General features: G+C 49.2%; 1 protein-coding gene across 1 annotated transcript in view; it reads left to right on the plus strand.

Annotated features, from left to right (window-relative positions):
- Window positions 1-3,317: 3,317 nt before the first annotated feature.
- The window catches only part of ADAR (adenosine deaminase RNA specific), a gene marked incomplete at its 5' end in the record, with an annotated part of 27,296 nt that continues 7,410 nt past the window's right edge, over window positions 3,318-23,203 (plus strand). The window contains 9 exon segments of the mRNA XM_006153437.2: window positions 3,318-4,148; window positions 4,203-4,684; window positions 6,382-6,565; window positions 7,035-7,183; window positions 7,938-8,082; window positions 8,211-8,401; window positions 21,568-21,793; window positions 22,056-22,227; window positions 22,529-22,622. Coding sequence (XP_006153499.2) covers window positions 3,318-4,148; window positions 4,203-4,684; window positions 6,382-6,565; window positions 7,035-7,183; window positions 7,938-8,082; window positions 8,211-8,401; window positions 21,568-21,793; window positions 22,056-22,227; window positions 22,529-22,622 — 2,474 coding nt within the window.

Here is a 23,203-nt window from a genome sequence, read left to right on the forward strand (position 1 = left end):
TGAGTAGTGAGCAAACAAGACAGCAGGTCTGGGACTTGAACCACACTTGACCATGTAGGAGTCTGGCACCTTAACCACCACGACACCTGCTGTCCCCAGGAGGACTTTTTTTTTTTTTTTTAAGAGTTTTGCTGTAGGACCTGTATGTTCACCAGTGAGACAGAAAGTGAGAAATCACCCCATAAGTGGGAGGAAGGGGTGGCCACATCACAAAACTTTCTCCTCCGTTCTCAGGATTTTGGGCACACACGCTCCAGAGCGTTTCAGGCTACCAGGTCTAGGACTCAAACTGTCGTCTGCCATGTGGGAGTCTGCTTCTGGCCCTGGGAGGGTTTATTTATTTATTTATTTTTACTTTTTTTTTTAAGAGATTTTTTGCTATAGAATGCATGTGCTCTCCAGAAACACAGAAAGCAAGAAATCACCCCCCGGGTGTGTGGGGCGGGAGGAGGCCATGTCACAATCCCTGATCCTCCTCCCCTCTTGGGATTTTGGGCATGCATGCACACATATCCAGAATATTTCAGGCCACTGGGTCCAAAACTCAAAGCGTGGCAACCGTAAGGTCAACCATACCCGAAGTCCGGTGTCTTACCCACCATGCCACCTGCCAGTTCTGTGGAAGGGTTCTTCCTAAGCAGAGAGTTCAATCCACTGGGAGCCAGTGCAGATTTACTGAGCAGACCACCAATCTGAGCCAGCTGAGGCTGGAAGGCAGGGATTTCTGTGGGCCATGCTGGCACAAGTCAGTGTCCTGCCACACCTCTACTTGGAAGCTCTGGAGAAGAAAAGGGGACAGCAGGCCTCGGGGTGAGATGGGAACTGACCATGAGATCCAGGGAGGGCAACATTCACGGTGTCTAAAGCCAGAGTGGGGAAGAATCGGTGGGCGCTGCTGACAGGCAGCTGCAGCAGGGTCACGTGAGCAGGTCAACCAGAGTAAGGAGTGCAATTTGCAGAAACACAGGGACGACACCATCAGAGAAAAGCAGAGGCATTGAACTCCATCCCCAGGCCACATCCCCTCTCGGCCTGCTTTTGTAGACAAAGCCGACTGATCAGTAAAGTGTAGTAATGTTCACACGCCGCATGGCGGCTGCTGCACTCCAGGGACAGAACCGTCTGGTCCTCTGCTAGAAAAGGTCGTGAGCAGCTGGAAGTTGCTGGAGTTTAAGGGTGTGAGGTCTCAGTGGTGGCCTAGGCTAGTGTAATAGTGAGGACGAAGGGGTAGCTAGACAGGCCACTGGTGTGCAGGCAGAAGTTCCGGACCCCAGTAGGCAGGAAGCCCCAATCCTCTAATTGTGACAGAGATGGGGCAGCGGCGCAGCGCGAGGCTGGAGGTAATGAGGAAAGGCGCCCCTGCCTGTGTAGCCAGGAGACTCTGGGGTGGGCACAAGCCAAAGGAAGGTTGTGACTAGGTGCTGTACCCCCATCCCACACAGACCCCCGCCTCCTCCACTCTCCAGGCAAGAGCACTGGGGAGGGCACGAACACCAGCGTGTGGGTGGAGAAGCTGTCCGAGGTGCTCGGTGTCCTGCTAAACCAACGTGACAATGTGGGGTCGCTGTCCTATATTCTGGGCTTTAGAAGGCTGGGTGGAAAGGGGAGGGCCAGGCTGAGGTCTGCCAGCACGAACATCCGGGTGGGCTGGGGTGGTTTGGGTAGAAATGGCAGGTAACCCTTCAGAGACTGGGTACCACGCTGCAGTGAGGACCATGTGCCATTTTTTATAAGGAAGTCCTCCAGCTCCCCTAAAACCATACTGCTCTCCTGAAGGGCAGTGGAGCAGAGAACCTTTGAGGGCCTGCAGCATCTCCATGTGGAAATGATTCCTGTCACATACTTTGAGGACCGGGGTTCAGTTTCATCCAGTCAATTTAAGTTTCACTTTTGTCATAATCATCCAAATGAGAGATTCTGTTTTGGTGGTTTTGTTTTTATGGTATAGGGTGTGTGTTCTCAATGGAGAAAGACAGAGAGAGAAAAGGAAAGTGAGGAGTCACCCCCCCCCCAGCCCAGGGGGAATAGCTACACTATAATCCCTTCTCATTCTCTCTCAGAATTTTGGGCATGCATGCACATGTACCTGGTGTGTTTTTCAAGCCACCAGGTATGAAATTTGAACTGTGCAGTAGGCTATGTAGAATCTAGCCTCCCTAACCTCCACTCTACCTGCTGGCCCCAAATGATAGATTGTAGAGACAGGAATTTGTGCAGTGGTGAGCCCGGCTCGAGGAGGCATGCTCATGTCCAGTCCCTGGTCCCCTAACTCCCTGGGCATTTTCAGGTTATTCTGTTTTTGTTTGTCTTCAAAACAAAATGTCATTCACCTGTTTTCCTGATTTTTTTTTTTAAGGTGTTTACCATAGGGTGTGTGCGCTTGCCAGAGAGAGAGAGAGAGAGAGAGAGAAGGAAAATGAGAAGTCTGCAGTCTCTTCTCCATTCTCCTCCCAGGATCTTGGGCATGCATGCACCATGCGCAGCATGACTTCCAAGCTGCCAAGTCCAAGACTTGAACTGCGGTTGGCCATATGGAGGTCTAGTGCCTTAACCACTACACCATCTGCTGGCCCCTGTCTTTCTGATGTTTAAAAGGGCAAAGTTTTTGGTGAGCAGAAGAGTTCCTTCTCAGCCCCCTAGAATTCTGTCAAAGGGGAAGAGGAGGTTAGGTGGCTGGCGAGTCTGCACTGAGGTCGCAGAACGTCCGTGAGCTGCTGGAAGCTCTGTGCTTTACCTCCTGCTCCCCTCACTGCTTTCCCATTGGCAGGCCTCTAGCAGGTTTTATGAGATGGACCAGTCCATCTTGGACCGCGTCCTAAGCCCAGGGCTCAGTCATCTTGGCCCCATCAGGAATCAGGGCCAGACCCCAGGCAGGGAAGGGACGGGGACTCCACAGGCTCACTACTGCAGTCCTAATTCACTTTCTTTTCCGCCATCTTGTTCTGCAGGGGTGTTCCCTCAACACATTCCACCCCCATCTGGTTCAAGGATATGAGCACAGCAAGCTCAGACACCAGCAGCCAGGGCCAGGATTTTACCCTAGTAGTTTCCAGCTCCAGCAAATAGAGTTTCTCAAGGGGCACCTCCCAGAAGTGCCCTTGCTTGGAAAACAGACAGCATCACTGCCACCGTTCTTCCCAGGATTCTGGCCAAGGTTTCCAGGACCACCTGCCAGGGCCAGGCAACTAGAGACTGGGGGTGTTCCCAGGGGCGTACCTCTCAGAAATCAGGGGCCCCGGAGAGGGTTCCAGCGTCCTTCGCCACGTGGCAGGAGTCTGCCCTGGAGAGGTATCGATAGGCTTTCCTCACGTTTCCAGGATCTGACTATCAGCCAGAATCAGGAACAGAGGATCTTAGAGCTCTTGGAGGATCTTGGGGCAGGGCAGACCATCACAGCACATGACCTGGCTAGGAAGCTTGGGGCCCCAAAGAAAGACGTCAATCGAGTTTTATACTCCCTGGCAAAGGAGGGGAAACTACACAAGGAGGCAGGAACACCCCCTCTGTGGAGAATTTTGATCTCAGTTCAGGCTTGGAACCAGCCCAGCAGGGTCGTCAGACCAGACATTTGTAGTGAGGACGCTCCAGCCTCAGAGCCCAGTGTGGAAAGTGAAGACAGAGACCCCACATCTGAGCACAGTGTGGAAAGTGAAGACAGAGACCCCACATCTGAGCACAGTGTGGAAAGTGAAGACAGAGACCCCACATCTGACGCGGAAAGTCCTTCTGAGCCTTTTGACATGGCCGAGGTCAAGGAGAAAATCTGCAACCATCTGTTCCGTGTGTATAACTCCTCTGCCCTGAACTTGGCCAAAAACATTGGCTTCGCCAAAGCCCGAGATGTAAATGCCGTCCTGATTGATTTGGAAAGGCAGGGAGAAGTCTACAGGCAAGGTACGACCCCTCCCATTTGGTTTCTGACAGACAAGAAGCGAGAGAGGATGCTAATCAAGAGAAATATGCACAGTGTTTTTGCAACCGCTCCAGCTGCCATCCCGGAGCCTAAAAGAGAGACAGGGCTCCCCACCTGTAATGTTCCCACAGCGGCTCCCTCACACAAGGTGGTGGCCACAGGAAACGTAACCACGGGAAGCATGGTAACCACACATAATGTGGCTACCACACAAAACGTGGCTACCACACAGAACGTGGCTACCACACAGAACATGGTTACCACACAGAACGTAACCACACCGCAGAAGGGGGCTACCACACAGAACGTGGCTACCATACAGAACGTGGCTACCACACAGAACGTGGCTACCACACAGAACATGGTTACCACACAGAACGTAACCACAGAAAAAGTGGAGAACGGGCAGGAACCTGTCGTAAAGTTAGAAGCCAGGCCAGAGGCCAGACCAGAACCCATGAGACCGAAACCACCTGTTCATCACAATGGCCCCTCAAAACCAGGGTATGTTGACTTTGAAAATGGCCAGTGGGCCACAGATGACATCCCAGATGACTTGAATAGTATCCACGCAGCCCCAGGTGAGTTTCGAGCCATCATGGAGATGCCCTCCTTCTACAGTCATGGCTTGCCACGGTGTTCACCCTACAAGAAACTGACAGAGTGCCAGCTGAAGAACCCCATCAGCGGGCTGTTAGAGTATGCTCAGTTCGCTAGTCAGACCTGTGAGTTCAACATGATAGAGCAGAGTGGACCACCCCATGAACCTCGGTAAGAGACCACCCAGGACCCGTGCCTAGGGTTGGGTCAGGCACTCCCGCTCCTTGCGGTCTCAGTAGTGCAGGTTGGCAGCTCCTGTCTCCCTCTTCCTTTCTGCCCTTTGCCTAAATCACCTCTGATGAGCCCTTTGTCCAGATGTTGAGCAGGGAATCCAGGCCTCGGGCCAGCCAGAATCTTGGCTGAGCAAGGGGCAAGAAATGAAGCTTCCTTAGAAATGGTTGGCAGCAGTGTCTCCTTAGGCCAGAGGTGATAAAGACTTAACTCCCTCCTGCCCCCGCTTCCCCAGGCTGACATCTTGAGAGGTACGGGAGCGAGTAGGTTGGGCCAGGCACGGAATGAGGGCGGTTGTGCTGCTAGGCAGCACCAAGTCCGAAGTCCCCGCCCGCTTCGCTCCTGGAAGGAAAGGGTGGCGTGAGCACGCCTGCCTCTCTCTAAAGGTGGTGGTTCTAATTTTATGCGCCTCCTCTGCACGTACTGGTGGGCTAGCACTTGCTGCTGCTCCTGAGCTGCGAAATCCGATTACCTCACTCAGACAGCTGGCTGGGTACTGTAGCATAGGGCCCACGGGCAGTGGACAGATCGAGGAAGACAGGTGGGCCCAGAAAGGAGCAGCCAAAGGCCTAGCAGTGGCTGGGCCCTGGGGGTCAACAGGAGAGGCTAATGAGAGAGCCATGAGCCTGGGAGAGAATTCCACTGACCTTTCTGTTTAGCTGCCTGGGTTCGACAGGGTGGGATTCTTAGCTGTGGCCCTTCGTCCTCATCTTGATTGTCTTAACGACACCAAGTTGACTTGCAGGAGAGCTAAGGAAGGGGCTGGATCTATCCAAAGCTGCAGGGCCAGAAGAGATTTGGGTTTCTTTGGGCAGGGGCTGGGTGCCATCATTCCCTCTCTTTTCCCTCTGCGCCTCTCTCCAGAGCTGGGGGAGAGGAGCGGGTTTTGTAGTTAATCATCCTTTGGATTCCAGCTATCAGAAACATTGGTGCCATGATCACATATTTAAAGAAACCCTAGAAAAGAAAATCATTTGACTTACTTTTCTAAATGAAATCACAGACTGAGTGAAAAGCTGAACAGATTTGAAATCTTATTCAGAAAGAGGTCTAGGGTAAGTCCAAAGGTCTAGAAGAATTGTTTTCTGGTTTTCTACATAATAAGGGAAAATTCCTTTCATCCTAGGTTTGGGACAAGTGGAGCTATAGAATAACTCAGAACAACGTGTAAGAACGACATGTCTCTAGGGTAGGCTAGGGACAGAAACACGCTCCTGGTACGTGGCAGTGCCGGGGAGTGTGAGACTGGGCTGTGAGAAACCTTCGCCACCTTGTCGCGCCTTCCTCACGGAGGCCAGTCTGCCACAGCAGCTTTAGGATGGAGGCATTTGGGTTGCTGGCAAGACTGTCGTGGTGATGTCTTTTGTGTGGACTTCTCTAACTTAAGAGCTAGTGGATTTCCCTGAGCTACTCTCATATCACCTCTGGCTGTGTTTGTTCCACTGAGCTGTGAGGACAGGGTCACTGGCTGCTTTGCTTCCAGAGAGGGACAGGCTGTCTCCAGAGGGACAGGGGTTCCTTAACCTACCCTCCGTCTCCTCCCTCAGTGTAGCAGAGCATTCCAGGGCAAAGCTGTCTTTGGAGGACAGAAGGGACGGCCTAGCCTAGGTTCACATGTCTAATTGCTTTCCGCCAAGATTTAAATTTCAGGTTGTCATCAATGGCCGAGAGTTCCCCCCAGCTGAAGCTGGCAGCAAGAAAGTGGCCAAGCAGGATGCAGCTATGAAAGCCATGGCAATTCTGCTTGAGGAAGCCAGAGCCAAGGACAGTGGAAAAGCAGAAGACTCATCCTACTATTTCACGGAGAAAGAATCAGAGAAGGCAGGTGTCCACCCCTCTGGGAAGATACCAGTTCACTTCCAGTGCCTGGGAAGGGTCAGGATGTGGACTGCCCCACTCGAAGCAGCCCCAGCCTAAACGGCTACACTGGCTCTTGGAGTTAGTGTCCCACTCTGCCCTCTGTCCACCCCCTCGGCCCGTCTTTCCTCTTTTCTCACCCAGCTCCTCTCTTTGTCCCCTCCCAACCTAACTGGATCTATAGAATTTCATACTTAAGAAATCCTAAAGATTACTGGGTCTAGTCTCTTGGGAGATAAGAAACGAGACCCAGAATATTCAGATCGCTTTCCCTTTCCCGCAGTGCCTAGAAAACCCGCAGCAGCCCCTCTCCCTCTGGAAGCCAGCCTCTGGCGTTTAGTTGGCCAGAAGAAGCTCTCCCATCATCCCTGCCACTACGATGGACTAACCAGTGTTGTCTTAGTATTTTTTTCTTGTCTCTCATTTTCTCCAGACTGCAGAGTCCCAGCCCACTGCCCCTTCAGCAACATCCTTATTTTCTGGGAAGAGCCCCGTCACCACATTGCTTGAGTGTGTGCACAAGTTGGGGAGTTCCTGTGAATTCCGTCTCCTGTCCAGAGAAGGCCCTGCCCATGACCCTAAGTATGTCCCGTGTATCATATATCTCGCAAGGAGGAGAAACACACTGCTTCCTCACAGATGGCAGGGTATTTCACTGAGCAGTTCCTCCTGTTCGATATTGGAAAGGGGGTCCCTAAAGGGGCTGGTTGCTGCTTGCCAAGCAGAGAATGTGGGATGAGGAAGTCAAAGGAACCAAGAACTAGGGAGGTACATGGCTTGGAGGATCCTGTGGGTGGGACAGAAAGGCACACCTGGGCATACCTGAGAGACTCTCTGCTTAAGGGTCTCTAGACTTACATATGCAAGAGAAGGGCTCCTGGAGGAGCTGAAATGAGTTTGACATTTAAATGTGGAAAGGGGTTAGCCAGGCTATGGACGCGGGCAGTAGGTGGGTGAAGGGCCCTGGCTTTTCAAGTCAAGTGACCGCACGGCGGTGATGCGTGCAAGGGAACTACCTGTAGTAAAGGATGACAGGCCTGGCTCCGTGGCGCAGCAGTGACACACTGCTCAAGTGACGCTGGATCCATGTGGAAGATCGTGGGTTCATTTCCCTGGTCGACCTGTATATGGCGGTGTGTGCGCCCGTGATACTGGCGGGCTGGGAAGGCTGAGGATGTGGGGCACGACGTGAGACCCTGTTCAGGGATGCCTGCCTGTCTCTGTCTCTCTCTCTCTCTCTCTTTCTCTCTCACTCACTCTAAAAAAAAAAGAAAAAAACTGGGCAAATCTCAGTCAAAACCATTTTAATCCTCCTACCTCTTTCATCTTCTGGCAGGTTCCAATACTGTGTTGCAGTGGGAGATCAAACGTTTCCCACCGTGAGTGCCCCCAGCAAGAAAGTGGCAAAGCAGATGGCTGCAGAGGAAGCTATGAAGGCCCTGCACGGGGAGGCAACCAACCCAGCATCTTCTGATGACCAGGTGGGGCTGTCTTCCTGCTCCAAAGAGCAGGTCGTTTTTAGCAGCTGAGTGGCTTAGAATTGCCAAGAGGCCCTCAGAGCTTCCCAAAGTGTTTATGGTTCGTCTTTGTTTGGCTAATTCTCCTCTAGCCCGGAAGTGCAAATATGGACTCCCTTGATAACTTGGAACCTGGGATGCCTAGCAAGGTCAGGAAGATTGGCGAGCTTGTCAGATACCTGAACACCAACCCAGTGGGCGGCCTGCTGGAGTACGCCCGCTCCCATGGCTTTGCTGCCGAGTTCAAGTTGGTTGACCAGTCCGGACCTCCTCATGAGCCCAAGTGAGTGTCCCAGCTCTGGCTAGAGCCAGCCACGTGTCACCGGGTGGGGGTGGTGATGCCTGCCTGTCTCTGTCTCTCTCTCTCTCTCTCTTTCTCTCTCACTCACTCTAAAAAAAAAAGAAAAAAACTGGGCAAATCTCAGTCAAAACCATTTTAATCCTCCTACCTCTTTCATCTTCTGGCAGGTTCCAATACTGTGTTGCAGTGGGAGATCAAACGTTTCCCACCGTGAGTGCCCCCAGCAAGAAAGTGGCAAAGCAGATGGCTGCAGAGGAAGCTATGAAGGCCCTGCACGGGGAGGCAACCAACCCAGCATCTTCTGATGACCAGGTGGGGCTGTCTTCCTGCTCCAAAGAGCAGGTCGTTTTTAGCAGCTGAGTGGCTTAGAATTGCCAAGAGGCCCTCAGAGCTTCCCAAAGTGTTTATGGTTCGTCTTTGTTTGGCTAATTCTCCTCTAGCCCGGAAGTGCAAATATGGACTCCCTTGATAACTTGGAACCTGGGATGCCTAGCAAGGTCAGGAAGATTGGCGAGCTTGTCAGATACCTGAACACCAACCCAGTGGGCGGCCTGCTGGAGTACGCCCGCTCCCATGGCTTTGCTGCCGAGTTCAAGTTGGTTGACCAGTCCGGACCTCCTCATGAGCCCAAGTGAGTGTCCCAGCTCTGGCTAGAGCCAGCCACGTGTCACCGGGTGGGGGTGGTGGTAACCTAGGGACAGGAAGGCTGTGCATTAGTTGTGAATGAGAGGAGAGCCAGCCCCGTCTCCACCGCCTCTTAGGAGACGTTAGAATGTCTGAGAATATAGTCACACTTCTAATAAGTATGATGCTTTTTAATTTTTTTAAATACTATTTTAATTTTGAAGGAATATATATGTCTGTATACATACGTATATATTAGGTCGTCGGGAAGGTCACCGCTCATTTAAATACGTCGTGACTTTCCCGACGACCTAATATAATCGTTCATACTAATTGAAAAATATTCACTTAAAGTCTCATTTCTATCCCAGACTTTTAATTATAGTTTCCCTCTCCAGACCCATATAGTATACCAGTTTCTAGAGTCTTTCTAGAAACTTCTATACATAACTAGTACATTTCCTCTTTTTGTTTATTTTTGTTTTGTTTTGAATTGCCAGAAGGCATGAGTGCTCTCCAAAGAGAGAGACAGGGAGAAAGCACCCTCCAGGGGGGAATGGTTACAGTGTAATCCCTTCTCTGTTTTCCCATCCTGTCCTGATCTGGAGTATACAGGCACCAGTGCTTGGCATGTTTTACAAGCCACTGGGGCTAGGCATCAAGCTTGTGGGATCTGGCTTCCCTTAACTGCTAGGCTGCGGGGCCTGTGCACTTTTCGGTTTGTTTGCTCTAACAAAGTAAGAATATCTTTTGTTCTATACTTTGACTCCCTTACTTACCAATGTGTTTAGGTAGAGGTTAGCATATATAGTTCTACCAGACTTGCACGGCATCATCAATAGTTGCTTACAATTTTGTTTATTAAATAAGAAAGATAAAAGTCTTTCCTAAGATGGATTCCTTTGTACCACTACTCAGTTTAAAGAATAGAATGTTGCCATTGTCTTTGAAGCTCCCACTTAGGCATAATCTATTTAACCAACTTGCAGAAATATTGAAGCTGATTTTGGTCTAGCTATTAGAAAAGCCCCTGCAGGGACCAGCAGTTGGCATAAGGGCTATGTCACTGGACTCCCATGTAGTCAACCGCAGTTCGAGTCCCAGACCCGGTGGCTTAAACTCACTCCAGGTGCATGTGCGTGCGTGCCCAAGATCCCGAGAGGAGAATGGAGAAGGGATTGCGGCATGACCATCCCGCCTGAGGGTTGATTTCTCGCTTTCTGCCTCTCTCTCTCTCCCTCTCTCTGGCAAGCGCATGTGCCCTATAGCAAAAACTTATCAAAAAAAAAAATTAATAAATATTAAAAAAAAAAAAAGCTCCTGCAGTGAATATCCTTATACTGCATCGCTTTGCTTACATGTGCGAGATTGTCTGTAGCATAAATTTTTAGGAGTGGAATTTCTGAGCTGGGGTTATGTGCGTTTTTTTTTAAGTTTTAAACGTTTTTGAATAAATAATAGAATAAATATAAAATGTAATTCAGATAAGATATACAAAAAGCTCATTCTCAATCTGTCTTTGCCCTGCTCTTCACTCATCACATACGTACAAATCAGTATCTGATTTTCTATGCAAAAATGCATCATGACTTTCCCGACGATCCAGTAATTGCTTTATGTTATTACATACTTACTGGACATCTTTATAAGCAAGTGTTATCTCCCCATTTGTTACACAGAAGTATACGTCATTGGCCTATAGTTTGCCTTTTACACATAGCAATATCCTCTTGGATAACTTCCATATCACCCTATATGAATATAGTTGCAGAGTGCAGTGTAACAGTGTGTGGGTTTATCATGATTGATTTACCCAGCCCCCATGGATGAACACTTGAATTGCTTCCAAACTTTTGCTACTGTAAACAAAGCTGCAATAAATAACATGTATATGAGCATTTTAAATTTTAGTAAAGGTTGCCAAATTTTTCTCCAAAGAGCTTGTACCAGTTTATGTTTCTACCAACAATATATGAGAATTGTCCAGGGGCCAGCAGATGGCGAGGAGGTTAAGGCTGCCGGATCTTGCATGGTCAACAGCATGGTTCAAGTCTCAGACCTGGCAGCTTGAAAAACACTGAGAATGTGTGCACACATGCCCACAAGTCCTGAATGGAGAGTGGAGCAGAAGGGATTGCAGTCGAGTCATTCCATCGCACCTGCGAAGCGCTTTGTCACTTTATCTCTCTCCCTCTCTGTCTCTCTCCACGAGTGCATACACCCTATAGCAAATTGGGGGGGGGAGAATTGTTATATAGAGAATTTAAAAATTTTTTGCTTTTGCCAGTCAAAAGAGTAAAAAATGATATCTCGATGTATTATTTACCATACTAACAGATCAAAGGAGAACAAACACATAATCATTTCTAGATATTCCAAAAGAAATAGTAAAATTCGGGACCAGCAGTTAATGTAATGGCTATGTCGCTGAACTCCCATGTAGTTGACTGCAGTTCAAGTCCCGGACCCGGCGGCTTAAACTCATGCCCGGTGCATGAGCGTGCGTTCCCGAAGAGAATGGAGAAGAAGGGATTGCGGTGTGGCCATCCCCCGTGGGGGGTGATTTCTCACTTTCTGTCTCTCTGTCTCTGTCTTTCTGGCGAGCACATGCGCCCTGTAGCAAAAACCTATCCAAAAAAAAAAAAAGTAGTAAAATTAAACATCTATTCAGATTAAAAAACCAAGCTGTCAACAAACCTCCTTAAGCATAATAAAAGTCCATTTCTGAAGTCAAAAGCTAGCAGATAACTTAATGAGCCCAGAACTGTTCCTGTTAAAGTCAAAAGGGAGATATGGATTCCAGTGTCATTATTATCGAACATTATTCTGAAATTACTTGCCAATGCAATCAGTCGAGATAAATAATATAAAAAGAAGAAAAGCAGGCTGCCCTCATATTCCAGTGCTTACAGGAGGTGAATCCCACATAACCAGCTACTGTTCAAATCTTGGGCCTAGCAGCTTGAAAAACACACTGAACCAAAATAAAGGGGGGTGGGGGCGGGGCTGTGGGAAATGCACTGGGCATTTAACCAACTTGCAGAGGTATTGAAGGTGTTTGGTCTAGCTATTAGAAAAGCCCCCGCAGGGAATATCCCTGTACTGCACAGCTTTGCTGACATGCGCGAGACTGCAGCCCAGGTTATTCCTAAGAATGTCACCATTTGAACAGAGCCTTGGGTCTGTGCTGGGTTTATTAAACAGACTCCGTTGGTCATGTGTGTTACCGTGGCGTTCAAATCAATTCCAGCCTGCCCTCTAGGTTTTACATTAGCAGAACAGTATCAGTTTAGTGTATTACTACATTGGAGACCTATATCAAGTCCAAATTCCTGACCAAATTGTGACAGTTAGCTGATGAATTCAGCATGTGTGCATATGCATGTACGTCCAAAGTCCTGCGAAGAGATTGGAAAAGAAGGGATTGCAGCATGGCCATCCCCCCGAGGGATGATTTCTCACTTTCTCTTTCTCCCCAGTGAGCACACAAACTTAAAAAAGTAATAATATTTTTATTCCAGTTTTTTCCCTAAACTTTACCTTGGTCCCATTGGCTATGTTTATATCACCATTAAGATTTTGCTGGGAACCAGCAGTTAGCGTAATGGCTATGTCGCTGGACTCCCACGTAGTCGACCGCGGTTCGCGTCCTGGACCTGGTGGCTTAAAACTCACGCTGGGCGCGTGTGCGTGCGTGCCCAAGATCCCGGGAGGAGACTGGAGGAGAAGGGATTGCAGCGTGACCATCCCCCCTGGGGGGTGATTTCTCGCTTTCTGTCTCTATGTCTCTCTCTGGCTGGCGAGCACACGCGCCCTATAGCAAAAATCTCTCAAAAAAAAAAAAAAAGAAAAAAGATTTTGCTAACAGGTTTTGGAATCGTAGTGCATTGGTCAAGGAGTCCCCAAAATGTTTCTTCTCCTTCACCTAGCTGTTCTGCCCACACCTGCACAGGGCCTTGGACCTGCAGCCTGGGCTCAGGCCCGGAGACCCTGGCCCCTCTGTCAGTCTTTACCTTGATTAACCAGTCTAACCATTGCCCAGGCAGTTCTAAGTGAGGTTTTGGATAACCTTATCTTAATTCTGGCTTTCTAAATTCCTCCAGACTGGGGTCAATGGAATGAACTTGCTTGGGACCTTTTAAGCTTGGGGAGCTGGTGACAGGTGCCACTGGCCCAGCCAGCCTTCAGTAGCGCAGTGTCAGCACCTTTGTTCCGGCACCATCAGTGTCTACCACGTCCACCCCTTACGGCAGGGGCTTTTGTCCAGCCCACCTGGCTGGCCGTTCCCTTGAGGATAACCTCCTGTGTGTCTAGGTCATGTACAGCTGTCTGCGATGGTTGAACAGTGAGCTGGGGCCCCTGTACCCACCCACACTTGTTTTTCTATCCTGCAGCATTTAAAAGCAAAGCTAGTGCTCCTACATTAGTTACCCTCAGTATCCCTCAGGAAGCTGATGACGCCAGTCCTCAAAATGAGAGTTCTTTACGCCACACCCTCTAGTCTCAGCAGTGGCTTGGTCTTGCCCTAACCCCACGTTGACCACCTGTGTGGTAACCAGAGAGGCCACAGGGGTACTTCGTGTTGGCCTGGCATAATTTTTCCCTTCCTAGGTGACTTTGAGGCCAGTGCCCTGAGCTAGACAGACCAACATCTGTGTTCGGTCGGGCTGCAGGGCCTGACTCAGCACTCTCCTTTGATTGTAGCTGTTACAGGTAGCAGTAATAAGGACTGCGTGTTTGGTGTGCTTATTCTTTTGCCTCCCCTGCATATCCAGATCCAGTGAGCCAGCCTCTCAGAAGCTGGGTCTCCCGCCATCTCTAAGTTCCACTGGTAACGTTTACCTTTGGTGACTAAACACAGCACAGTTGCATCTATGTGCCCCCTGTGTAACCAGGTGGCTGTCTAGAGTCAAAGGCTCCTCACGTCCTACCCTTCTGCTCTTTCTCTTCCCTAACTACACGTTTCCACGAAGCCAGAGCTAGTCAAGCAAATCCCTCCACACTGACAACAAACAAGTCAGAAAGAAACTCAACTTCTGATTCCTCTGTACCTTCACTTGATAATCAACATGGACAATTCCTGTGACCCCCAAATGTGTGGGCTTCTCCCCACCAGCAAGCAAGCAAGTAGTTCTGCAGTGGACCCCAGTCAGGCATCCTCATGCAGTTCAGTTCCACACTGTCTCCCTGGAGATAGCATTGGTCCCACTTCAGACACTAGTTGCAAGTGGGCCTCCCAACCTTAGACCCACCCACTACAAGTTGGGATCCCATGACTTCCCTCCCCTCCTTGGGTTCGATTAATTTGCCGAGGTGGCTCAGAGCGCAGGGAGACACTTGTATGGTTACAAGTTTATTATAAGGAAGAGTTCAAAGGATGCAGATGAAGAGATGCGTGAGGCAGGGCATGTGGCCAGGCATGTGGGGCTCCTGCGCCCTCTGAATGTGCCACCTGTCCAGCATCGCCCCGTGCTCAGCTATCTGGAAGCTCCCCAGACCCCATCTCGGGTTCTCATGGAGATTTCATTGGGCACGACATGTTGCTAGACTGGGTGGGGAGCCCAGCAAGTCTGTCTGTTCAGATTCTGGGCTCTCTGTGTGGCATTCCCTTTTCCTGGGTGTGGGCAGGGCCCTTCTGCAACAAGGATCTCAAAGTTGGGGAAGATTGGAGTTTCTGTGACCTGCCTTGGAGCAGGTGAAAGGAGGCAGGAGAAGGTTAGACTGCCTTTCACCTTTTTTTAAGAATTATTTATTTATTTATTATCACTATTTTCACATGAATTTTGCCAGAGAAAGAGAGGAAGAGTGGGAAAGCAAGCCACCAGGTCCAGGACTTGAACTGTGGTTGGCCATGTGGGAATTCCAGCACCTTAACCACCTCGCCACCTGCTGGTCCCATGTCTTTCACCTTGTATCTCTGAAGCGATTTCTAAGTCACTTCAGGAACCAAGGACAAAAGGTCAGATACTTGTGAGCCAGAAACCAAGGATGAAAACCAGAAAAATAGTATGTAACTGTAACAGCAGGTATTCCAAAATCTAAAAAAAAAAAAAAAAGTGAAATCGAAAACACTTCTGGTCCCACAGATTTCAGATAAACGAACCTCCACCTGTGCTTATAAAGGTGCTTCAGTGACCAGCAGGCGGTGTGATGTTGAGGCAGGCAGACCAACATCTGAGTTTGGTTCCGCCACAGGGGCCAAAGGAGAGGAAAGGCGGGTACTGAGTCAGGCCCTGCGGCACACATGCCCAGCGTGATTCTCAAGACGCCAGGTCCAGGACTTGAACTGCACAGCTGACCACGTGGGACCGAGTAGCTTAACTTCTACACCAATTGCTGGCTCCAGTAGGGATGTCTTTAGCATCTTGGAGTGACACAGCCTTTTCGATCAAGACACAACACATGAAGTTACAAAGAAAACAACAACGTGGCGATAAGAAAAATCGGTGTGTAGCAGCACCACCTGGGAGGAAACGGCCCTAGGGCTTTTCCTTTAACATACCCAGAGCCTAAAGAGCTGCTTAATAGGAGGGCTCAGAGAGGAATGGACAGACGTGTGTACTCTGTGCTCACAGGGACAAGCAGCTGCTAATCCGTGAGAAGCTGCTCAGCCTCACTCTGGAAGTTTAGTATTCCCGTTGACAGTGTGCTCACAGCCCCGATTTATTTCATCCTCCTCATTAGCCAAGGGTAGAGAACGAGGCCATACACCTAGCAGTGCCACCTCAGCAGGTGTACACACACTTAATGACGTGGCCCAGCTACAGAGATGTTCACTGCAGGGACCAGCAGGTGGCGTGGTTGTTAAGGACTGGACTCCCACGTGGCTAACCACAGTTCGAGTCCTGGACCTGGTGGCTTGCTTTCTCACTTTCTCATTCTGTCCCTCTCTGGTCAAATTTAAATAAATAAATAAATAAATAAATAAATAAATAAAGTTCAATAAAATAATTATTTAAAAGAAAGATGTTCACTGCAGCATTGATTATAATAGCGCAATACTTGAAATGGTCTAACACTTCATCATTTGAGGACTGGTTAAATAAACTATGGTACATTCATACTAAGAAATGCTTAACAGTCATAAAGAAATAAAAAAATAAATAAGGTAGGACCAGCCCGTGACCTGGTGGTAAAGGAACTGGATCCCACTTGAATCCTGGACCCAACAGCTTGAGAAACACACTAGATGCATATGTGCGTGTGTCCAGACTCCTGACAGAAGGGAGAAGTGAAGGGACCGTGGCATGGCCATTCCCTGTGGTGGGGGTGTTTTCTGTCCCTATCTTTCGTCTCTGATGAGCACACACACTCTTGGGTGGGAAAAAACAGTAAGGCATATCTCTGTTAAATGATCTCTGAAGTCTATTGTAAAATGAAAAGCAAGGTATAAAGTGAGAGGGGCCAGCAGGTGGTATGGTAGTCAAGGCGGCTGGACTCCCACATGGCTGACTGAGGTTCGTGTCCTGGACCTGACAGCTTGCTTTCTTGCTTTCCTTCTCTCTCTGTCTCTCTCTGGTCAACTTGAAATAAAATAAAATAAAATAAAATAAAATAAAATAAAATAAAATAATGACAATGAATAAAATTAAATAATTATTTTTTTAAAAAAGCAAGGGGAGAGATGTAAATGTTGTGCTTGTATATACATAGAGTATTTTCTTGAGGATTAATAAAAATTGATAACTGTGAACTTCTGGGAAAGAGGGATCCTTTTCATTATGTACTCTTTAACATTTTGAATTTTTACTTGTCTGTTTTTCAACTTTTCCATTTAAAAAAGTTATTAAGGAGAGAAGTCCATCCCAGTTCTACCTTGCGGTCCAACTGCTGTGGCACCGTGGTAACTCTGGTGCCCTGCAAGGCTGGAAGCCCTATGGCAACTGCACGTTCAGGTCCCCAGAAGCCTGAGCATGTTCTTGGCAGGTGCCCGGAATCCTGAGGGGGCTGGAGGGCCAGGGAAAGGGAACTGCAGTATGACAAGACTCTGTTGAGGGTGCATTCTCTGTTTCTTATGCTCTTTATCATTACCAAAAAAAAAAAAAAAGAGAGAGAGAGTATCTTATTATTTTACATTGGTCTGTAATAGTAAGTAACCTTACCTATCTATTCATCTTTGTATTTTTTTAATTGCCAAGGCACGTGTGCTTGCCAGAAAGAGGGAGCAGCACCCCCCACTGGGCTATGGTCACACCACAGTCCCTTCTCCGTTTCTCAATTCATCAGTATTTGGGACACCCACACACGTGTGTCTGGCATATTTTTTTTTCAAGCTGCCAGGACTGAGACTCAGACCATGTGGGCCATATGGGATCCAGCTCCCTTTCCCAGTCGGCCACAGGGCCGGCCCTATGTATGTTTGATATGTTACTTACTTTTCATTGTCTGAGAACTACTTGCAGTACTCATTCATCTTTTCGGTTGTTACTCTTTATTGATATATAAGAGCTGATGGTAAAAACAAAGCCAGCCCTTTGGCCAGCATGGCCCAATCTAGAGCACTCACACTAGAGTGGCGAGGACGCTCCTGTGTCCTCTCCGTGTGGCAGGATGCATCTCTATTGTCTGAGCCACCTAGAAGGGAGAGGTGCACCCGCAGCTACCCTTTCCCTCGGCCGCGTCTTCTACTCTGAAGAAGCCCTCCCCATCTTCAAGTTCAGTCCTTCGTTACGGGTTCCAGCCCCTCAGGGAGAGCTCCTGTAACACCCTTCCCGAGCCTCCAAGCCATTCATTCAGAACGGGAGAGCGCGTGGTGACAGACTGGAGATAGGAGGAGTCTCGGCCTTCAAGTGGGAAACAGACTTGTAACCACAACAGGGTCGCAGTGTGCCACAGGGACACAGAGGACATTGTCACCAGTGTCCCCTGGGGAGTGGAGGAGGCTGCACAGAGGAGGGAAATGCTCATTTAGTAACCACGTTTATTGGCCATGCCTTACAGCAACATGCATTACTGCCTTGCTCTCAGTTGTGCTGGAGCACAATGTTCCTCTCTTCTCCTTTCTCCGCTCCGCTCTCTCCCTGCAGTAGCAGCTCTGGGACCAGTAGTTAGTGTAATGGCTATGTCGCTGGACTCCCACGTAGTCAACCACGGTTCGAGTCCCTGTCCGGTGGCTTAAACTCACGCCGGGCGTGTGCATACGTGCCCAAGATCCTGGGAGGAGAATGGAGGAGAAGGGATTGCCGCGTGGCCATCCCCCCCTGGAGGGTGATTTCTCACTTTCTGTCTCTCTGTCTCTCTGTCTGGCAAGCGCACACGCCCTATAGCAAAAACCTCTCAAAAAAACAAAAAAGATAGCAGCTCTGGTCTAAGTGGCTCTCACTTAGACCATCACAACAGCCTCTCAGCGGGTCTCTCCTTATCCCCTGAACACATGTTTATGGGGTACCTTCTTTGTGTTAGTGCAGGAGTCAGACATCAGCCAGTCGTCTCCTGAAGAAATGTAAGGTCTCACCTTGTCTAAGTTCCGGCAAGATCTCAGGTTGGGTGGTGCCATGAGACCATGAGAGTCAATTACAGCATGACCTGGCTCAGTAAGGAGAGGGGACAGGGCTTCCCCAGGAAGCAGGGGCTGAGCTGAGACATTAAGGAGCCGGACAGAGGCAAACGGAGGGTTCTAGGCGAAGGGCGTGGTCCAAGTCCTGTCCTTGGAGAGGAGAGAAGCAGGTGAAAGGCTGGAAGAAGGCCTTTGGTAGTGGAGCCTGGTGAGAGCGGAGAGACGATTGGGTTTCCCACAAGGCCTGCCTGGCCCGCGGTCGTGCTGTTTTACCCCAGAGGCACTGGAGAACTATTAAAGGTTCAAATGAAGAAGTGCCCGAGTTCAGCTCCCCCTGCTCATGTCCCTTCCCAGCGCCTTTCTTCTAAATTAATCTTTCCTGCTCTGAGGGAACCGGTTCAGACCTTGGCCTCTTCAAATTTTCACCAAACCCCTGTTCCTCACTCTAAACTAATGCCCTGCATCACGCTGAGTTGGAAAAATATTAATAGCAGGAATCACAGGAAGTGCCCTTTGCCAAGCCACCGCCCTGCTCGCTCTGCCCGTGGCCTGTGTGCCAGTCAGAAGCGAGCAGCCTGCCTGGCTGCTTCCACAGTTCCGGATTCGGTGCCCTCTCCCCTCCCGCAGGACCGGGCTTCCTCGTCAGGTCTCCTCTCATTTCCGCTCCCTCTCCAGGAAATCATTCCCATCAGCAATGCCCGGGTAAAATAAAACCTTCCCTCAACCCCATATGAAGCGCCATCTAGTACTGCCCATTTCCCTGCCCCTCACAGCCTCTCAAAAGAATCGTTCACTGTCTTCATTTAACTCACTCCACTAAAATGGCTAACCACTAGGCGCGTGTGGCTGTTACGCGCTTGAGACATGGCGAGTGTGACCAAGGGACTGGATTAACTGTATTTCATCTTAATTAAAAATCATAGCCCCACGTGGCGAGTGGCTGTCATACTGGACAGGAGAGCTCTAATGGATTCCAGTGGCATGATCAACACGGAGTGACGTGTCGCATACACATCTTAGACTTTGCACGTAGGAGTTCATATTGTTTTCAGACACAGCAGTCAGGAAATCTGGCTCTCGTCAAAGGTCCTGTGTCACTTGACCCCACCTCTCTGCAACCTCTTTTTGTGCCACTGTCGACCTCATTCTGAACTCTAGCCTGCCGGGGCCTGATAGCATGGACAAAAACGAGGAGTGAAGGCATTCATGCTTAGGGTAGTCAGGGAGCAGTGAGAACTCCGTGTAGCAAACCGCGGATGGACTTCTTTCACTTCCTGAGCTGCTCTGTCTCGATACTGAAGCCTCTGTTATGCAGTTGGGTTTTCCCAGCCGTTCGTTAGGATGTGCTTGAAAGCCAGCATTCCTGAAACTTGTCTGGTAGATTTGCAAGCCGTTTTGCTTCATCATGCTCTTCCCTCTGTGCCTGTGAGAGCCCAGCCAGTGGGGGCCACCTCCCCTCTCCAGCTGTGCGCGTTACTGTCAGCAGAGCTCATGTGCCCAAAGACCCATCCTCCTACCCTATAGCCACCTCAGGCCTGCCAGGAGTCAGAAAGCAGCTCCCCAGAAAAGCCTGATACCCTGGTCTAAGGCACACCTTGGCAGGGAGACCTCTGCAGGTTAGGTCTTCTTGAACTAATGAGGAAACGGAATCTGGTACTTCCAAAATCAGATAGGATATAAAGTAACAGTGACTTACATAGAAAGTTATGCTCTTCTCATTTCTGCTTAAGTTAGTAAAGCTTGCTGCGAGTATTTCTTTGAACCCTGTCAGGTGCCTTCTGACCATTCTCCGTAGTTCAGACAGGCAGGTCCAGCACCTTCACAGGTAGCATATCGGGCCAGAGTTGATAACTTCATTTTCTCTGTGCAACTTGTACAGCTTCCCTCAATTTGTGGCAGGTAATACTGCTTTTCCATGGCAATACAATGTTTTCTTTCTCAATGTGTTTACATTTTTTAAGAATAATTTTATTTTATTTTATTTATTATTATCATTTAATTCAGCAGAGAGACAGAGAGAAAGGAAAAGTGAGAAATCAAGCCATCAGACAGTGGGAGAAGAGGGTGGGAAAGGACAGAGGGTCAGAAAGAGGGGTAAAAAATTCTAGAAACTATAAATGGAAAATTTTTGATAATATGCATAATTAAGTCACTATGCAGTATATTCTGGATGGGAAATCACATTTTGTATGCTGTGATGATGCTTAGGAAAAAAAAAGGGAAAGAAGTAAAATAAATTTCCAAAAAAAAAAAAAAAAAAGTTTAAGAAAAAAAATCAATTTGATGACCTCAGTAAGATATATAGTCCCAGCTAGGTGCTACTTTATAGGATGCCTAAAGTTAGACTTGTGTTCATGGAAATGTGTTTATCAGCTGTGTTTGCTATGAAAATATTTAGATTAAGTAAGATCTTCAGTAATTCAATAAAAAATGGGGGGGACAGTATAGAAAGTAAACATAGATACCAGAGACAGTGTGGGATGATAGGGGTAGATGGCAGAGGGTAAGAGATAGGGAATCAAGGATGGGGGAATAAAAAGCAAAACAGAAAGGAAACAAGAAATGGAAAATTATTTGCTGGCAATAACATGTTTGTTGATGTGCTTAATTGAGACAATATACAGTGTACTCTGGATGCAAAATCTCATTTTATATGCTGTAATGATGTACAGTGAATGAACGTAAACAAATAAATTTAAATTAAAAAAAAAGAAATCAAGCCATCAGATCTGAGACTCGAACCATGATCAGCCATGTGGGAGTCTAGTCACTTAACCAGCATGCCACCCGCTGGCCCTGAGTTTACATTTTTAAAGAGTCGGTTTAGAGACAAATAGGAAAGAACAGTCCAGGTGACGTCCAGATCTAGCAAAAAACCATGGTGCAACTCACAAAAGACCAAAATCCAAGACGTGCTGCCTTAGAAGCTGAGCTGTGGGCAGAGCCATGCTTTTGCAAAACTAGCCCTTCTCTGGAACAGCTGTCATGGTCTGGTGCTTATCTTTATCCCCCGCTTCTCATCCCACAGGTTCGTTTACCAGGCCAAAGTTGGGGGTCGCTGGTTCCCAGCTGTCTGCGCACATAGCAAGAAGCAAGGCAAGCAGGAAGCGGCCGATGCGGCTCTCCGTGTCTTGATCGGGGAGAACGAGAAGGCAGAGCGCATGGGTTTCACAGAGGTAACCCCAGTGACAGGGGCCAGTCTCAGAAGAACTATGCTCCTCCTCTCAAGGTCCCCAGAGGCACAGCCAAAGACAGTTAAGACGTCTACTTTTGGTGCTTTGTTTTTCTGGGGGGATCCAGCTAACTCCTCCCTAGGGGGAGTCGGCTCTTCACTTGCGATCATGTGACTTATTCCTAGGCTTTAATGTTAGCCTCAGGAGAGCGCATAACGGGGACTGTAGATGCAAGATGGAAAAGATGACTCGTAGGTCAAGTAGGCTGTGATCTCCCTGCCCACCGTGACACGGTGGACGCAGGCTCGGCGGCGAGGGCCTGACGCAGCTCCTGTCCCCGCAGCTTCCCCTCACTGGCAGCACCTTCCACGACCAGATCGCTATGCTGAGCCACCGGTGCTTCAATGCCCTCACTAACAGCTTCCAGCCCTCCTTGCTTGGCCGCAAGATCCTGGCTGCCATCATTATGAAGAAAGACTCTGAGGACATGGGTGTCGTAGTCAGCCTGGGGACAGGTGAGTGAGGCTGAAACACGCTGCCCGGGACGTGCTCCTGCGTGGTGCCAGGAAGCAGGTCCTTCTCGTTCCTCCTGGAGTCGCTGTGAGCAAGGCCACGGCAGGGAGAAGAGATTCTTGAGCTTCATTTTAGCCCCAGTCAGACCGTAGTGGGGAATGAGCCCTTCTAGGGAAGAGAATGTGCGAGTCCAGGCTCCCGGCAGTTGAGGCTTGTTCTGCCTTCCAACTTCACAAACAGCCTCCGCCCACTGGTCACCATTTTCCTTTAATTGTTCAGTTTTTGTTATAAATGCCTTCCCAGGGAACCGCTGCGTAAAAGGAGATTCTCTCAGCCTAAAGGGAGAAACCGTCAATGACTGCCACGCGGAAATCATCTCCCGAAGAGGCTTCATCAGGTGAGCTGAATTAGAGCCGAGCCGCCCAGCTGCAGCCACCAGGGTCCTGTGGCTCTGACGTGTGCCGCTGAGGGCCCATTGGACTGACAGGCCACTGACCCGGCAAAGCCAGCCTTTGCTTTTAGCCTGTTGGGTTGAACCCGTTTTGTAGAATCGATCCCTCTGCCACCCAGGCCACATCCCGCTGCTCAGCCTGTTTTAAGTGCTCACCTTTTTTCTGCTAACTTTGCTTGCATGTCCTTTTTTAAAAAATGCAAGTTGACCCCTTGGTCCTTGGGGCCCTGGGGAGGGGGCAGCCTTCCATCTCCATTCGAGGACCTATAAACAACCTCGGTGCCCCGCCAGCTTTCTCCTCTGGTTCACCTTTTCTTTAATTTATGAAGGGAGAGACTTGGAGCAAAGCAGCAGCCCTCTGCAGTCCTCGAGCGTCTTTGTGCCCTAGAATCCCGGTAGCCGCCACACGAGGAGCCCTCGGCACAAATGAACCTGACCCCCGGCTCACTTTATGACTGCTGCAGTCTCCTGGGGAGAACCCCTCTCCATCTCCTTCCCCCTGAGAAGCTGTGAAAGGCCCTCGGCAT

The sequence above is a fragment of the Tupaia chinensis genome, unplaced genomic scaffold, assembly GCF_000334495.1.
Source record: "Tupaia chinensis unplaced genomic scaffold, TupChi_1.0 Scaffold000374_1, whole genome shotgun sequence".
NCBI classification, from domain to species: domain Eukaryota; kingdom Metazoa; phylum Chordata; class Mammalia; order Scandentia; family Tupaiidae; genus Tupaia; species Tupaia belangeri.